Raw genomic sequence first — 14944 nt, forward strand, 5'->3', positions numbered from 1 at the left:
TTCTTTGGGGACAGGGTCTTTCACTGAACCTGGAGTTCACCAATTCAGACAAATTCACTAGCCAATGAGCTCTAGGGTCCCTGTCATTCCATCCCTCACTCCCAGCACAGAGATTACAACCATGCACCAGCAAGCCTGGCTTTTACATCAGTGCTAAGGGAGCCCAACTCATGTCTTCATGCTCACACAGTAGGCACTTTACTGACTGAGCCATCTCCCAGCCCAGTTTTTCATATTCATTAACACACAGACCCCCCCAATAATTTGCTTCCTTACACCATACAAAAACAAGATATCAAAGCATATAAACTCTCAACTTGTGCTTAATAACTGATGTTTCAACACTCTGGAAGGCAGCACTGGTAAGACTTAATGAGTTACAAAGAACGTAGAGGACGTGAAGGAGGTGGGGGGACAAGGTCAAGACACCTGGGTAGAGGGAGGGAGAAGTTAGGGGTGGGTGTACTCATGATATGTTGGTAACATATATGAAATTGTCAAAGAATAAATAAATATATTCTATTAAAATTGATTTCTTAATATTCTACTTTATTTAGAAACGACCCACACAAATAATAAATATTTATGAACTTTAACACAATATAATATGAAGATTTTTATATTACTGAAATTTTTTTTTCTTTTTGAGGTATTGTCTCTATGAAGCCCTCGCTGGATTAGAAATTGCTATGTAGACCAGGCTGGCCTTGGACATACAGCGATCCACCTGCCTCTGTTGTTGGGATCAAAGACATGTGTCACCATACCTGTCCCCTCTCCTCTAGAAAAAGATTTCTGAAACAATGAACAGTACATGTATAAATGTTTTCCCATGTGTATTCACCTAATTTACTTGCTATTAGCAATTATATCTAAATTGCTCATGAAAATGTTCTATTAGTGGGATTTGAGCTGGAGATGTAGAGTTTGGCTTCATCTGAAAACACAAGAGGGAGAAAGCAACACCACTGCCAGCACCACCACTGTCTCCCACCCCCTGCCCCACACATGCACACACAGGACCCAAGACACTTGGAGCAGGAAGAGGAAAGGATGGGGGAAGGAGATAATGGAGCACTTATGAAGGATTAGCTTATGGGATGTGTTAATTTTATAGGTCAAGGAATTGTCTACAAGCATTTAAAAACATCCTTAAGAATGTCATAGGTGGGTCATCTAGATCATACCTTCTCCACCAAGGATCAGGAACTGTGGGAGCCCATTCTCGGGTTCCTCGTGGCTTTACCCAGCAGGTCCGCATAGAGGATGATTAGACCACGGGCCTGAGTGCAGGTGTCTGAGATGGTCTGCACTTGGCTGTGCTGGGGGAGGAGGTCTTTTGCTCCACCCCCTGGCGTCTCTATAAAAACCCTGGGGCAGAGACAGTCAGGGCCCATTGGAATAGGTTCCAGGCCTTCTCGAGGCTGGAACTTTATTTTCTATCTGTTTATCTCCGCAAGATTCTCCGCTATAAATCCTTCTATCTAATATTTCCTGCTGCTCGCACTCAAGAAAACTCTGGGGAACTGTGGGGGTGGTTGGGTAAACGCCCCACAAGGAACCATCGAGGAACAGGGATCAGAAAGATTGTAAGAATCAGAGGTCAAGGAGGGCCAGAGTGGAAGTCTCTTCTGGACATGACAGGACAGCTGCATTCATGGACTCACAACAGATGTAGTTGCATGCACAAGACCAGACCAGTCAACATTCTGGATCTGGGAGGTGCTCCTAAGCCTCCACCTCTAGCTGAGGAGGCATTGGCAATTGATAGCTACTGAGGGAGAAGAGTCAGTTTTCTTTAAGGGTGTGACCTTGATAGGTCAACCATGCTCCAGTGGATGTCCCCATTCCCATGAGTATACGGGAGCACAAACTGGACCCACTGGGTTACAAAAACAAGCAAGCAGAACAAAGGATGTGAAATTGGGAGGAGGGATGGGTGGATCAGGAAAGAGTAAGGGATGAATATAATCAGAAAATATTGTACGTATGTATTCAATTCTCAAAGAATTAGTAAAAGAATATTGTATTTAAAAAATAACATTAAGCCAGGCGGTGGTGGCGCACGCCTTTAATCCCAGCACTCGGGAGGCAGAGCCAGGCAGATCTCTGTGAGTTCGAGGCCAGCCTGGTCTACAGAGCGAGATCCAGGAAGGGCACAAAGCTACACAGAGAAACCCTGTCTCGAAAAACCAAAACTAAGTAAGTAAGTAAGTAAGTAAATAAATAAATAACGTTAAAAGGAAAGATAAAGAAAACTGGGAAGAAATGTGGTGGTCAGTGATGGCTGGTCCCATGGGAACAGAAGGTAATATGCTGGCTTTTGTGCTCTTTTCACAGCAAGAGAGCATTCTGGATAAACAATAAGACACTGTGATCACTTGGATTTTCAGCTAACCTACATGTCAAGGGGGAACTATGTATTTGGAATAAGGCAAATGCATTTACAAGGCAGTTTGCTACGCATCTGGCCTGCATGCTGGCAATTTGTGCTTGGCTAGCACTGACAACTCTCCTCTATGTTCTGACTCACATCTAAAAACTTTGAAAGTAATCCCATTCTCCCTACTTCCATCCCCCCCCCCCCCCCCCCCCCCCCCCCCCCCCCCCCCGTGTCATGTCCCTCACCCGTCAGGTCAGGTGAGAAGTCTAGCCTGCCTGAGAACAACTCTGGGTACTGACCAAGAATGAAGTGTCTCTGCAAAGGTACTGTGCAGTCCCAATTGCTGTGTGTTTGTAGAGAAGGCCTTTTGTAGTTGGCCACGTGAGTCTTTTCCTGTGGGATGGAATGTTCTACGGGATAGAGCAGCAGGTACTGTGGCTGCAGGTCTCTACCTTGAAGGCTAGCCTATCTGCAGACCCTGAAGTTGGAGACAAGCAGTTCTGACCTCCAAAGCCTTCCATAGACCAGGGATTAGAAGCTTATGCCACTAACTAAATTGAAAAGTCCACATATTGTTGCACTCTGTTGTTTACCAGAAGTAACATTTGTTTATTGGTTAGTTAATAGCCCCATGGTGTTAATATTATGCCTTCCTGTAATTGATCAGTTCAGATTCTCTCTCTCTCCCTCTTCCTCTCCCTCTCCCCGCTCCTTCACACACACACACACACACACACACACACACACACACACACACACACACACACAATGTAACAGATATGTGAAGGGGGTAATACAATGGTAACACTATATGTTTTGCTCAGATGTGAGATGTAAATCTGAATTCTGAAGACATCTTGGGTGAGTTTTATGACTACATTCCTTAGTTATCGATCACTGTCTTCCTGCACTCCACATTCCCTCCCCTAACATCTGCTCTGAGAGTGCTGGCCTGAAAGTTGTTTCCTCTTGGGTTCCACAGATAATAGCTGTGCTGGTTAATTTTTCTTTGTCAACTTGACAGAATCTAGAGTCACCTGGGAAGAGGGAACCTCAGTTGAAGAACTGCCTCCATCAGACTGGCCTGCAGTCCTGTCTGTAGGGTGTTTTCTTAATTGCTAATTAATACGGGATAGTCCAGCACAGTGTGGGCAGTGCATTCTCTAGGCAGGTGGGTCTCAGCTATATACAAAAGTGGCTGAGCAGGGCATGGGTGTAGGCCTTTAATCCCAACACTCAGGAAGCAGAGGCAGATAGATCTTTCTGAGTTCCAGGTTAGCCTGTTCTACATACCACGTTCCAGGCCAGCCAAAGTTACATAGTGAGACCCTGTCTCAAAAAGAAAAATAAAAAAAGTAGCTGAGCCAGCCAGAGGGAGTGAGTCAGTAAACAGTGTTCTTTCACGGTCTCTGCTTTAGTTCCTGCTTCTAGGTTCCTGGACTGTCTTTCCTCAATGATGAGCTTTGAGCTTTTAGCCTGTAAGCTAAAATAAACACTTTTGTACTCAAGTTGGTTTTGGTCATGGTATTTTATCATAGCAACAGAAAAGGAAACTAGAAGAGTGCCAGTGAGGGCTAGAAAGAGGCATTTAAAAAGAGATTCCTCCAGAGAAACAGGAAATGGAGAAGTCAAAATTTCCATACTTGCAGATGACCTGATCTTATACTTTTCTTTTCTTTTCTTTCTTTCTTTTTTTTTTTTTTTGGTTTTTCTTGAGACAGTATTTCTCTGTTTTGGAACTCTCTCTGTAGACAAGGCTGGCCTCAAAATTATAGAGATCCACCTGTCTCTGCCTCCTGAGTGCTAGGATTAAAGGCATGTGTCACCACCGCAGGGCATGATCTTATACTTTAAGGGCGCTAAAGATTCTACCAGAATACTCCAGTTTGATTAACACTTTCAGCAAAATATAAAATCAATGTACAAAAATCTGTGTATTCATAACTGATGCAATGAGAAAGAAACCAGGAAAACAATATTCACAATAGTCTCAAAACCAAGACAATGGAGACATAAATTTAATCATAGAGGTGAAAGTCCTTTTAAATGAAAGCATTAAAACCAAAAAAGAAATTGAAAGACTGCCCTACTAACAGGTCAGCAGAACTAGCAAGTGATCCATAGATGCAAAAGAATCCTTATTAAAATTCCAATGGTGTTCTTCACTGAACTAGTTTTAAAAAATCCACATGGGGGCACAAAAGATCCTGAGTAGAAAAAAAAAAGTACTGGAGGAATCACACCTGATTTCAAGACATACTGTACTCTTCTAAAAATAAAAACATGATACTGACACAAACAGACCTGTGTATCAGTGGAATATGGATGGATGGGGAAGGGAGGCCCAGAGAGAGAGAGTAGTCCGATTTTTCTTTGGGCCGCCAGTTCACAAATAACAACATGAAGACTTATTACTAATTATGAAAACTTGGCCTTAGCTTTGGCTTTTTCCCAACTAGCTCTTATAACTTAAATTAATCTGTTTTTATTAATCTACATTCTGCCACGTGACTTGGTTACCTCTCCTCTGTACGGTATGTCTGACTACTTCAGTGTCTTGCTGGCTGGCATCTCTTGTGGTGCCTAAATTCATCTCCTGTTCCTCTCTCAGACCAGAAGTTCTACCTATTCTCTCCTGCCCAGCTATTGGCCATTCAGTTCTTTATTAAACCAATGAGAGAGAGAGAGAGAGAGAGAGAGAGAGAGAGAGAGAGAGAGAGAGAGAGAGAGAGAGAGAGAGGATAGTCCCTCAAGCAAGACAGCACATTCCAAGGAAACCGACCCAGGGAGCAAGAAGCAAGAGATTCCACCCTTGATTCTAAAACCTTACATGATGGTGCAGCTTGCATTCACCTGAGCACTGTCCTGTTTAATTTTGTGGGTGGTGAAGAACAGCTAAAGAATCTGGGAAGCAGAGGCTCTCGTATATAACACCTGCCCCCATCACCACCAAGGGAAGACTGGTTCCCAGCCCTCAGCAGCTAGGTGAGATTCAATTAGGAACACTTATCCGGAGAGATGTGAGCAGAGCAAGTGGGCCACTGAGGCCCTGAGCACCCAGTTCGTGCCTTGATGTCATCAAGATGAGAATTTGTTCTTGTCCAACAGTCACAGCACAGCGAATAGCCAGGAGGGCACCTGGGAGGGTTGAGTTTGGAACATGCTGTTCCTAAGAAACATATTTCTTCAGAAAATAAAGCAGAAACAGCAGTTTTGGAAAACACTTTCCAGTTTAAAAACAGTTGAAGAGGAAAAAAAAAAAAAAAACTAAAAGGAAGCAGCCTTGCTCTGAGAGTTTTAACTTTTCCTGTGTCAGTTTGGCTTGGCTGTGGTGCCTAGGCTTCCTGTCACTCAACATTCTGGGTGTTGCTGTGGAGGACATTGGGGATATAGTTAATAGGCACACTCAGTAGCTTTAAATAAAGAGGGTGGCCCTTGATAATATGTAGGACCTCATCCAATTAACCAAAAGCCTGAAGAGCAAACACTGGGCCTCACAAGGGAAACGGGTCTTCAGTCTCAGGCTGTAATATACAAATTCCATTCCCTGATAGGTCTCACAGTCACGTGAACTGACTCTTGGAAACCAGAATTTCTCTTTCCCAAAGCATGTGGTGGAAACTCCACCCTTCCTTTACCCTTTGTCTTATAACAGGGTGTAAAGAAACTCTGCCAGGCATGGTGATGGATGTCCATAAGTGTGGTACTCAGGAGGCTAAGGCAGAGAGCCATGAGTTTGAGGACAGGAAATTTAGTGAGATCCTAAAGAAATGTTCCCTGACTTACCTCGTCTAACACATCATAGGACTCTCATTTCAGAAAGTGTCCTGCCCCCTGCATTGAGAGCCGGGCTGGCGAACAGAGAGACCAAGAGTCTGGACAAGCCTTCCTCTTCTTGGGTTCTTCACTCCGTCTATTAGCATATTAGCATTAATCAAATTCCCCTTTCCCAGTTACATGTCTCCACGTAGTTGGCTAGTTTTCATGTCGACTCGACACAGGCTAGAGTCATTTTGGAGGAAGGAACTTCAGTTGAGAAAATGCCTCCACCAGATTGGCCTGTGGGCAATCCTGTAGTGTATTTTCTTAGTTAAAGATTGTGGTAGTTTGGATGAAAACGACACCTTGGGCTCATAGGGAGTGGTAGTATTTGAAAGGATTAGGAGGTTTGGCCTTATTAGAGAAAGTGTGTCACTTGAGGTGCTTTGTTGTTTCAAGGGCCCAAGCCAGGCCCAGAGGTTCTTTCTCTTCCTGCTGCCTGTGGATCCAGGTGCAGAACTTGTAATTTCTCTACCTGTGTGCTGCCATGCTCCCTGCCACAATGATAATGGACTAAACCGTGGAATCTGTAATCAAGTCCAATTAAACGCTTTCTTTTACAAGAGTTGCCATGGTCATGGTATCTCTTCACAGCAATAGAGCATTGACTAAAATGATGATTGATGTGCATGAGCCCGTCCTCCTGGGTGAGTGGTCCTGGATGGTGTGAAAAAACAGGCTGAGGAAGTCATGAGGAGCAAACCAGTAAACAGCACCCATCCATGGCGTCTGCATTGGTTCCTGACTCCAGGTTCCTGCACTGAGTACCTGCTCTGACTTCCCTTGGATGATGGAGTAAAACTGTAAGCTGAAATAAAATCTTTCATCCTTAAGTTGATTATGGTAATGGTGCTTTATCACAGCAATAGAAACCTTAACTAATCTTGGTTGACTGTGTTTTAATCATGCACGTGCTATGAGTCTTCAAAAATACCCCCTGAAAAAGAGGGCCATAGCATTTCCAGACGTATGAAATACAGTTGGGGTGGAAGGATGGGAAGGGCGTGGTAGCTCATATCTGAATGAAAAGAGAAAAGAAATAAAAAGGAAAGGGCATGACTAGTTCTGGGGTTTGTCACCAGATGAATGAAAAAAAAAAATAAAGAAGGGAAGGAAAGGAACATGATTGCTCCTAGATATGGTGGAGGAGAAAGTTTTTTTTACAGATAAATGGGAAAGCATAGCCAGAGGCAGGGACATCTGGGAAAGTCAGAATGGACATGACCCTGAGCCATGTGAGTAGAGGAGGGAGGGGAAAGGAGAGGGGACAGCAGGGGAATCAGGTGTAGCAGTCAGGAGGCCCAAAAGAGAGGAGGGGTAACCGAAATGTCTGGATTATATAGAGAAGGGCAGCTTTGCCCAGTCCCATCTATGCAGTTTTCATCTGGACACTTTGTACAAGTATATATGGTTTTTTTTGTTGTTGTTGTTGTGTTTTTTTTTTTAACTGTCTCTTGCTGTATTGCCATTCACAAATACTGCATGTTTCTTTCAAATCAAAGGTTTGAGGCCACTGTGCATTGAGCAAATCTATGGGGGCCATTTGTGCTGTGTGCTCACTTCCTGTCTTTGTGTCACATTCTGTGATTTTCATAGTATTTCTAACTTTTGCATTAGTTATGGTGCTCTGTGATCTATGACCTTAGATATTACTACCGTAATTGTTTTGATGTTTAGTTCTAATTGTCAGCTGGATGATGTAGAATCACCGGGGAATGCAGTCTCAATGAGGGACTGTCTAAATCAGGTTGACCCATAATATTTTATCACAAAAGAAATGAAGCTAGTACAGTACGGTGTGCTGCTATGATCTTCTTGTGTGTATGTGATACTGGGGCTGAACTCAGGCCACGTACGTGCTATACAAGAACTACCACTCAGCTACATCTCCAGCCATTTCTAAGTTTTTATTTTGAGGCAGGCTCTCAATGAGTTGCCTAGGCTAGCCTTGATCTTGGACTCCTCCAGACTAAGCTTTCCAAAGAGCTGAGACTACAGCTCTGTGGCACCAGGCCCAACTTGGCGATGAGTGTCAATGCAGCTCCACAGGTTGTCTCCTTACCCATCTTGTTGAATCTCCTCAGGCCTCTGTATCTCTCTGGGATGTGGTGACACTGAAAATGGGCCAATGTGTCATTCTACAATGGGTTCTAAGTTTCAAGTAGGAGAGCGGCTCGTGCTCTCACCATTGAGCCATCTCTCCAGCCCCAGGTGATGGATACTTATTTTTTTTTTTCTCTTTCTTTCTGACAGTGTGCATAACCCAGCTGTATGAAGGCATGGGCAAGCATGAGAGTGCTGTTACTTTATACCATTTATCTTGGCTATAGAAAAAGGGGTAGGGCTGCTATCCTGGAGGATACACCAGGCAGTTTTCCAAATTGTTTTCACCACCCTCACCAGCTGAGTTGGGATACCTGTTTGTTAATTTCTCTCTTTTCATTGATACCCATGTCACAAGCATGAGGTGGGAACTGATGCTGTTAACTTACCTTAAGATTTATGTTAGGCATTCATACATGTGTTAATATCTGTTTTGCATTTCTTCTTTAGAGATATGCCTAGTGAGACTTTTTACAATTTTTAATTAGGTTGTAGTTTTTAAAAAATTAACTTGCTTATGAAATTGTCTTCACTTTTTAATTTCAACATCTTTCTAAAAGGAAATTTGCTTAGGTGGCTTTCTTATTGGGTTTTAATAGCTCCTTATGTATTCTGGATATGAATTATGTACCAGATATAGGAATTGATTGATTGATTGTGTGTGTGTGTGTGTGTGTGTGTGTGTGTGTGTGTAGGTTATCTTTTCACTTTTTGAACTTAACTGGTGGGTTGTTATGGCTCACTGGAACATTTTCAGAGTTTCTCAGTCACTGAGATATGCAAATGATACACAAAACTGGCATGAGGATGTGCGATCTTGACTGCTGAGCCAAGTCATTGCTCCAGACACAAGGGCAGGGGAAGACAGGAGGGCAGACCTGTTCTGTACACAGCTTGTCATTACAGGGTGGGGCCTTGGTGACTGTAAGGCAGCCTCTTTGGTGTAGTGATGGTGCCTCAGTTATGATTACCATGGCAGTCCTAGAAGCTCAGAGCCATGGGAACACTCTTCAGCATCACTGCCTGCTGTCAATCCAGGAAGTGTGGCCAGTTCCCTTAATTAGCTCATCAGTGGCCTGGATTTGGGCCAAAGACAAACAAATGCTACTGCTTAGGATCAAAGGACTCGTAAAAGGACAGATGTTCTAGGAAGCACTGTGATCTGAGCATCCCAGTAACCCAAAGACAGTTTCCTAATTTAGCTCTGATCGTTTTTGGAGATTTGAATACAGACCCCAGTAGCTGGGCTACTCCCCTCTGCATTGAGTGGCAGGTAGATGGACGTGAGAACTTGCATTTTAATACTGTGGTCTCCCATACTGGGATGCTGAGATGCCCCTGATCTATGCAACTGAGGTGATGTTATTAACTGAAACTGCTTGGAAGCTGGAGTCTTTATGTCAGTCCTTTTGTGTTAAAATCTCCCCTCCCCCTTGAAGTTGCATAAAAAGGCTTGTGTTGTCAGGGAAGAGAAGGGCTGGAAGCATCCATTTTTCATCCCCATAGGCTGTAGTGGCCCAGGGTGTGTAGGATCAGTGCTGCCTGGGCTCTGGGTTGTCACTCTGCCTGGGTGCTGGCTGTTGTTTTCCTCATCAACACACACACACACACACACACACGTTTCTACTGTGTACAGAGTAGGCAGACTCATCATGCACAGAGTCTCTTAGTGAGGGCAGTTCCCTCCATCAGGTCACCTCTGCAGAAGCTGAGGTTGGGCCCAGCTATGGTACCTTCCACTGGCCTCACTGTCCGACTCCCTTCCAAAGGCAGAGGCAAAGCTTTGATGAGGCAGCTTAGGTGACTCCTGGCACTTGTGAAGGGCTCATCCTGATATGCATGTGGATGTACGCCTTCAGCTCCTATTTTCTCTTTCCTTGCTGCATATCCTGAGACAGACAGAAGCAACTCAGAAGGAGCCAAGGGAAATCTTTATTTATTTATTTTCATTGAGCAAGGCATGAGAGGTGCTGCAAGGAGAGGAGTGGAGCCAGGGGACAGCTGTTCAGATGTGCAGAACCTGTCTGCAGCAGCGTCTCTATCGTCTCCTGGTGCTAACACACTGGAGATGTCTTCCAGAGCTGGAGCACCCTTCCAAGGGATGGGACACTACAGGGAAGGAGCTGTCTGCATCACTGGACTCAACCCTTAGGCATCTTTGCAGTTGGATTTTGTCATGGAGTGTGTGCCTTGCCAGGGCACGGAATAGATCTGGAAGGTGCAGAGCGCCTTCTGCCAAAGGGAACAGAGAGGAACAATCAGCACGGTGACGATGCAGTTGAAAAGAGAAGTACCCATCCCGGGATGATGAAGCAGGTGTGCAATGATGGAAGTGAAACCCTTTCCCCCTCCTGAGTCCCAGCACACTCAGCAGGGTCTGTTCATCTTCTTTGGCTCCAGCACAGCTTGTTAAGGAGTAGCCTGTGTAAGGCGTGGGAGCCCTCTGTTCGGATTAAGTAGAGCCTTTCTCTCTAGTAAGAATCCGTGTAGCTGCCTCTAGTCTGGTAGGGATAATTGTCCCCTTAGCACCCCAATTCCCAGGATAAATTCATTCAGTAATTAAATGAATCATGTGGACATACATCCCTCCCCTAACCCTACATGGGCACAGGTCTGTATTGACAGGATCATACATGTGCCGAACATCCACTTGTAGTCACTCACAAATCATTACTCCCTACACATGCACTTCTCCAAATATACCCATTCCCACCCCAAATCGCATTCATCAATCCCTTTGCCTGTGTGATTGCTCTTAGGCCCATATCAGGTACATACCCTCATCAGATGGGGCTGGTCATGGAAAGGACAGTCAGTCAAGTTTGGCTGGGACTTGGTACATGTGGTTCGGCCCACCTCCACGTCCAAATAGTAGTTTACTCCAGACACGATCTACAGTGAGAAGACAACAGTCCCGTCAAGTCACTTACAAGCAGTCACCTCACATCACGGAACTAAAGTGTTTACCTTGGGCTTATGCCTGCATTGCTGAGAGGCCAGAACTCTCGCTCACAGAGAACACAAGCCAACTCTTCCAGACAAGTGGCCTCAGGCCCTGCAGGTAATCCTTTTATTCTGACAAATTTTAACCCTGACAAAGTGTCATATGTAGCTGAGTAAGAGGAGAAGCTGGGCACAAAGGCAGAAGCCAGGACTAACAAACCCTTCAGTGAGTCAGGAAGGAAAGGACAGGGTCTGGGGAGACAGCCGGGGTGTTCTAGGAGTCCCGGGCTGTGTGGATCATAAGCAAAGGCTCTGGGCTGTAGTATGGGATTAGCTCCAACCTGCTGACTGTGGCTCCTCAGGCTGAGACACTGAACCACTGGAGAAAAGCCAGTTCACTGTTCACAGTTACAGAACCTAAAGAGAACCCATTCCTTTTATTTACGCAGGCTCCCTCCTTCCAGGGACCAGAGGACATGGGATGCCTCACAAGCAGGGATGTTTCAAACCAGAGGAAAGACTGCCCTTAAATGCTTCCCCCTTCAGTGAGATTGTCCAGGGAGAATTTCCTCAAGTGTGTCCTGTCATTTGCAATTTAAGAATAGAACTTATCCCTCTCCCTGTACAGGGCACCCCAGACCAACTTGTCAGAAATGCGAAGCACAGACTGAAGGACCTGGGCTGGGGGGGGGGGGGGCGGGGGCGGCAGGGCTCTGTATATTGCCCTGCAGGACCAGGAACAAAGCTCTTGATTTCTAGGGGTCCTGGTTTTCCCACCAGTTAACGGAGACCCACAGACCAAATAACCTGCAACTCCTATGCTTTGCTCCACCTAGTGCCACAGTTGAGAGGTACACTGGCCATCAAGGACCATGACAGCTGGGAAGTGCATGACTTTTCTGAAGGTTGGTCACAGCAGCAGGAGAAATGGAGCAGGATTTAACTTGTTTATGTTTTCAAGAGAAGGCAGAAATGAGCTCTGCACACTAATGTACAACCTTTTGTGGTCTAAAACCTGGCCCTCTTTTGGGTCAACCTTGGGGCTAGTGGTCCTTGATGCTGGCTCCTCTGTCAGAATCTAAGTCTACGGCTATTGGCTAAGATTGCTGTCTTGGGTCAATTACCAATTCCTGAGGCTGCTCTCAAAAATGTTCCAGGGCCATAAGTAGAGGGAAGCAAGGGTCCCCAGAACAGCCAGATGGCACCTTCTGAGAAGACCCAAGAGGGGGCTTGCCTAGTGACCTGCATCAACATTATGGCCAAGAGACCCCGCACCAGTCTACACAGTCATGTGTCCTTTAAGGACGGGGGCCTCTTCTGAGGAATGTGGATAATCAAAAACACTCATGTCCAAGCTAAAATGGCTACAGCATCACGGGGTTATTTACCTTAGGGGACCACCCCATCACACACCGAATCAAGGCTGAAGGGAACCTCATCAGGTGGCACATGACTGATCATCACAGCTGGCTGGGCCATTCCACATTGCCAAGGAAAGCAAGGCAGAGCAGGCACTGCTCAGAGAGAGGCAGGCTGCCAGACTGGATGGATAATAGCCCGTGCCGGGAGAGTCTATAGACTCTATGGAGACCAGCAAACTAAGTGAGATTCTGAGTGAAGGAACTGCGTGTCTGTTTGGTATGTAGAGAATGCCCTTGTTTTCAGGAAGTGCTTATTCTGAACGCATTCATAAAAAGAAATGCACATAAACACACACACACTCAGGTACACGTGCGCCTGAGTAGAGCAGGGACAAACGTGGCCAAGTGTTTACTGGAGGGACGGGATAAAATCTGCGCGTCAGTCAGAATAAGAAGTTTAAAGAAGGGCGCTTACTCAGAGAGGGCAGCTGTCAAGCCTCCTTATCCTTCTCCCAGGTCATTAGCACTTGACACTAACCCTAGGCGGCTGGTGGCGCCTGGCTCAGCGCTGGAGGCTCTGACCTACATCTTTGGTGCCTCTGCTCGGCACCAAAGTGAACTTTTGGAAACAGAGCTAGAGGAGTTGGGCGCCCACCCGCAGTGCTCTTCTGGGTTCCAGGATAAACCGGAGGGGGAATAACCCTGGAAACACATCGAGGAGGACTGAGAAGCAGGGCAGGAGGAGGACCGCTCCCGTGAGAAGTACTGGCGTTGGCCAAGTTCCTGCAGACGCGAACCGCGCCCTGGCCAGGGGCGCCTAGTTAGGAGCGGCCCGAGAGCAGGGGGACAGCAGCGGGGGACACGCACCTGCTTACGGGCTCTCACCACCTGTATGGCGCGGCTGTGGTACGCGTCGTTGCTGCCCTTGTTGTACTCGCTGATGGCGAAGTCCAGAGCCCGCTGCACGCCCTCTTCGTGGACATCGGCATCCTGCAGGCCTCCCAACAGGCGCCGGCCTTGCTTGGGGGCGGTGGCCGAGGCCACGGCCAGGAGGGCCAGCAGGAGCAGCGGGACGCGCAGCGAGCTGGCCATGGTTGGCTGGGACGAAGGGATGGAGCTCCAACAGCACTCGGAGTTGCGGCAGAACTGAAGATGCTAACACCGTGAGGCTTTTACCAAATTGAGACTTGGGACCAGCCCTCCTCTCCCGGCTCCTCCTTTTCCGGCTGCCGCCCTCCCCTCTCCTTCCGTCCCGCCCCTTCTCCCTATTCCCGGCCCCGCCTCCTCCGCACCATCCCGCCCTCTTCTTCAGTCCCACCCTACTTCGAGTCTCCTCTTGCCCAGATCCCGCCTCTAGAGGGACCAACTTCTGCTGCCCCGCCCCTCCCCCACTCGGCCGCACCCTTCCTGCCTCTCCCTCACTTCTTCACTCTTAGCTCTCTGTTTTGCCCAGTTCCTCTTCTCCAGGGCCCTCTTCCTCAGCTTGCCCTTTCACTCTAAGTTCCCAGTTTGTTAAAAGTCTGGTTTCAACAGAGAAGCCATTGCTCTCTGAACCCTAAAATGTCCGTGCCGTCTGAACTCTGTTCCTCCAGAAAGGTAAAGGGCAACCATTCTTTAACTTCCTGGGTCTTCAGAGTTCAACCTTGATCTGTGAGTTGCTGGGTCACTCTCTGGAAATGCTCTGAACAGGGCTGTTATTTCAGGCTCCTGCAGGCCCTGTCCTAAGACACTTCCTTGTCAAAAAAAGATGAATTGACCCCGAGGGAGTGGGGAATGGGGAAGAGTATGGCATTGTGTAGCTACTCAGTATCTTTAAGAATCTACTCCAGCAATCTTCCTGGGCCAGGCCACACTAGGGACAGGGGACAGCCCAGGTAGCTGGACAGACATTGCAGGCTGCCCAGTAGTGATGAACAAGAACCCGTGTGTCTATTAAGCTTTCTAATAGACAGGTTAAAAACTACTGATGTGAAAGGCTGGATGTGATGTCTCATGTTTTTAATTCCAACACTTATACGGTAGAAGCAGAGGGATCTCTGTTACTTCAAGGCCAGCTTGGTCTGCATCTGTAGTTCCAGGCAAGCCAGGGCTACATAGTGAGATCCTGTTGGGAAAAAAAAAGCAAAACAAAACAATTTTAAAAAGTACAACACTGAATGTTTAAATATATTTTATTTAACCTATCAAATGTAATTTCAACATATAATAATAATTCTTAAGGAAATAGCTTATATTCCTATGGTGCATAGTAATTCTTTTTTTTTGGTTTTTCGAGACAGGGTTTCTCTGTGTAGCTTTGCGCCTTTCCTGGAACTCACTTGGTAGCCCAGGCCGG

General features: G+C 46.3%; 1 protein-coding gene across 1 annotated transcript; it reads right to left on the bottom strand.

Annotated features, from left to right (window-relative positions):
- Positions 1–10217: 10217 nt before the first annotated feature.
- Positions 10218–13781, bottom strand: LOC128101865 (cystatin-C-like). Its single transcript, XM_052725289.1, has 3 exons — positions 13477–13781; positions 11084–11197; positions 10218–10537 (listed from the first exon to the last, which is right to left on the bottom strand). Exons 1-3 carry the CDS (start codon positions 13699–13701, stop codon positions 10454–10456), a joined length of 423 nt encoding a protein of 140 aa, XP_052581249.1. The 5' UTR covers positions 13702–13781; the 3' UTR covers positions 10218–10453.
- Positions 13782–14944: the final 1163 nt, after the last annotated feature.

This window comes from Peromyscus californicus, unplaced genomic scaffold (assembly GCF_007827085.1).
Source record: "Peromyscus californicus insignis strain IS unplaced genomic scaffold, ASM782708v3 Scaffold_7__1_contigs__length_154581171, whole genome shotgun sequence".
In the NCBI taxonomy this organism is placed as follows: Eukaryota; Metazoa; Chordata; class Mammalia; order Rodentia; family Cricetidae; genus Peromyscus; species Peromyscus californicus.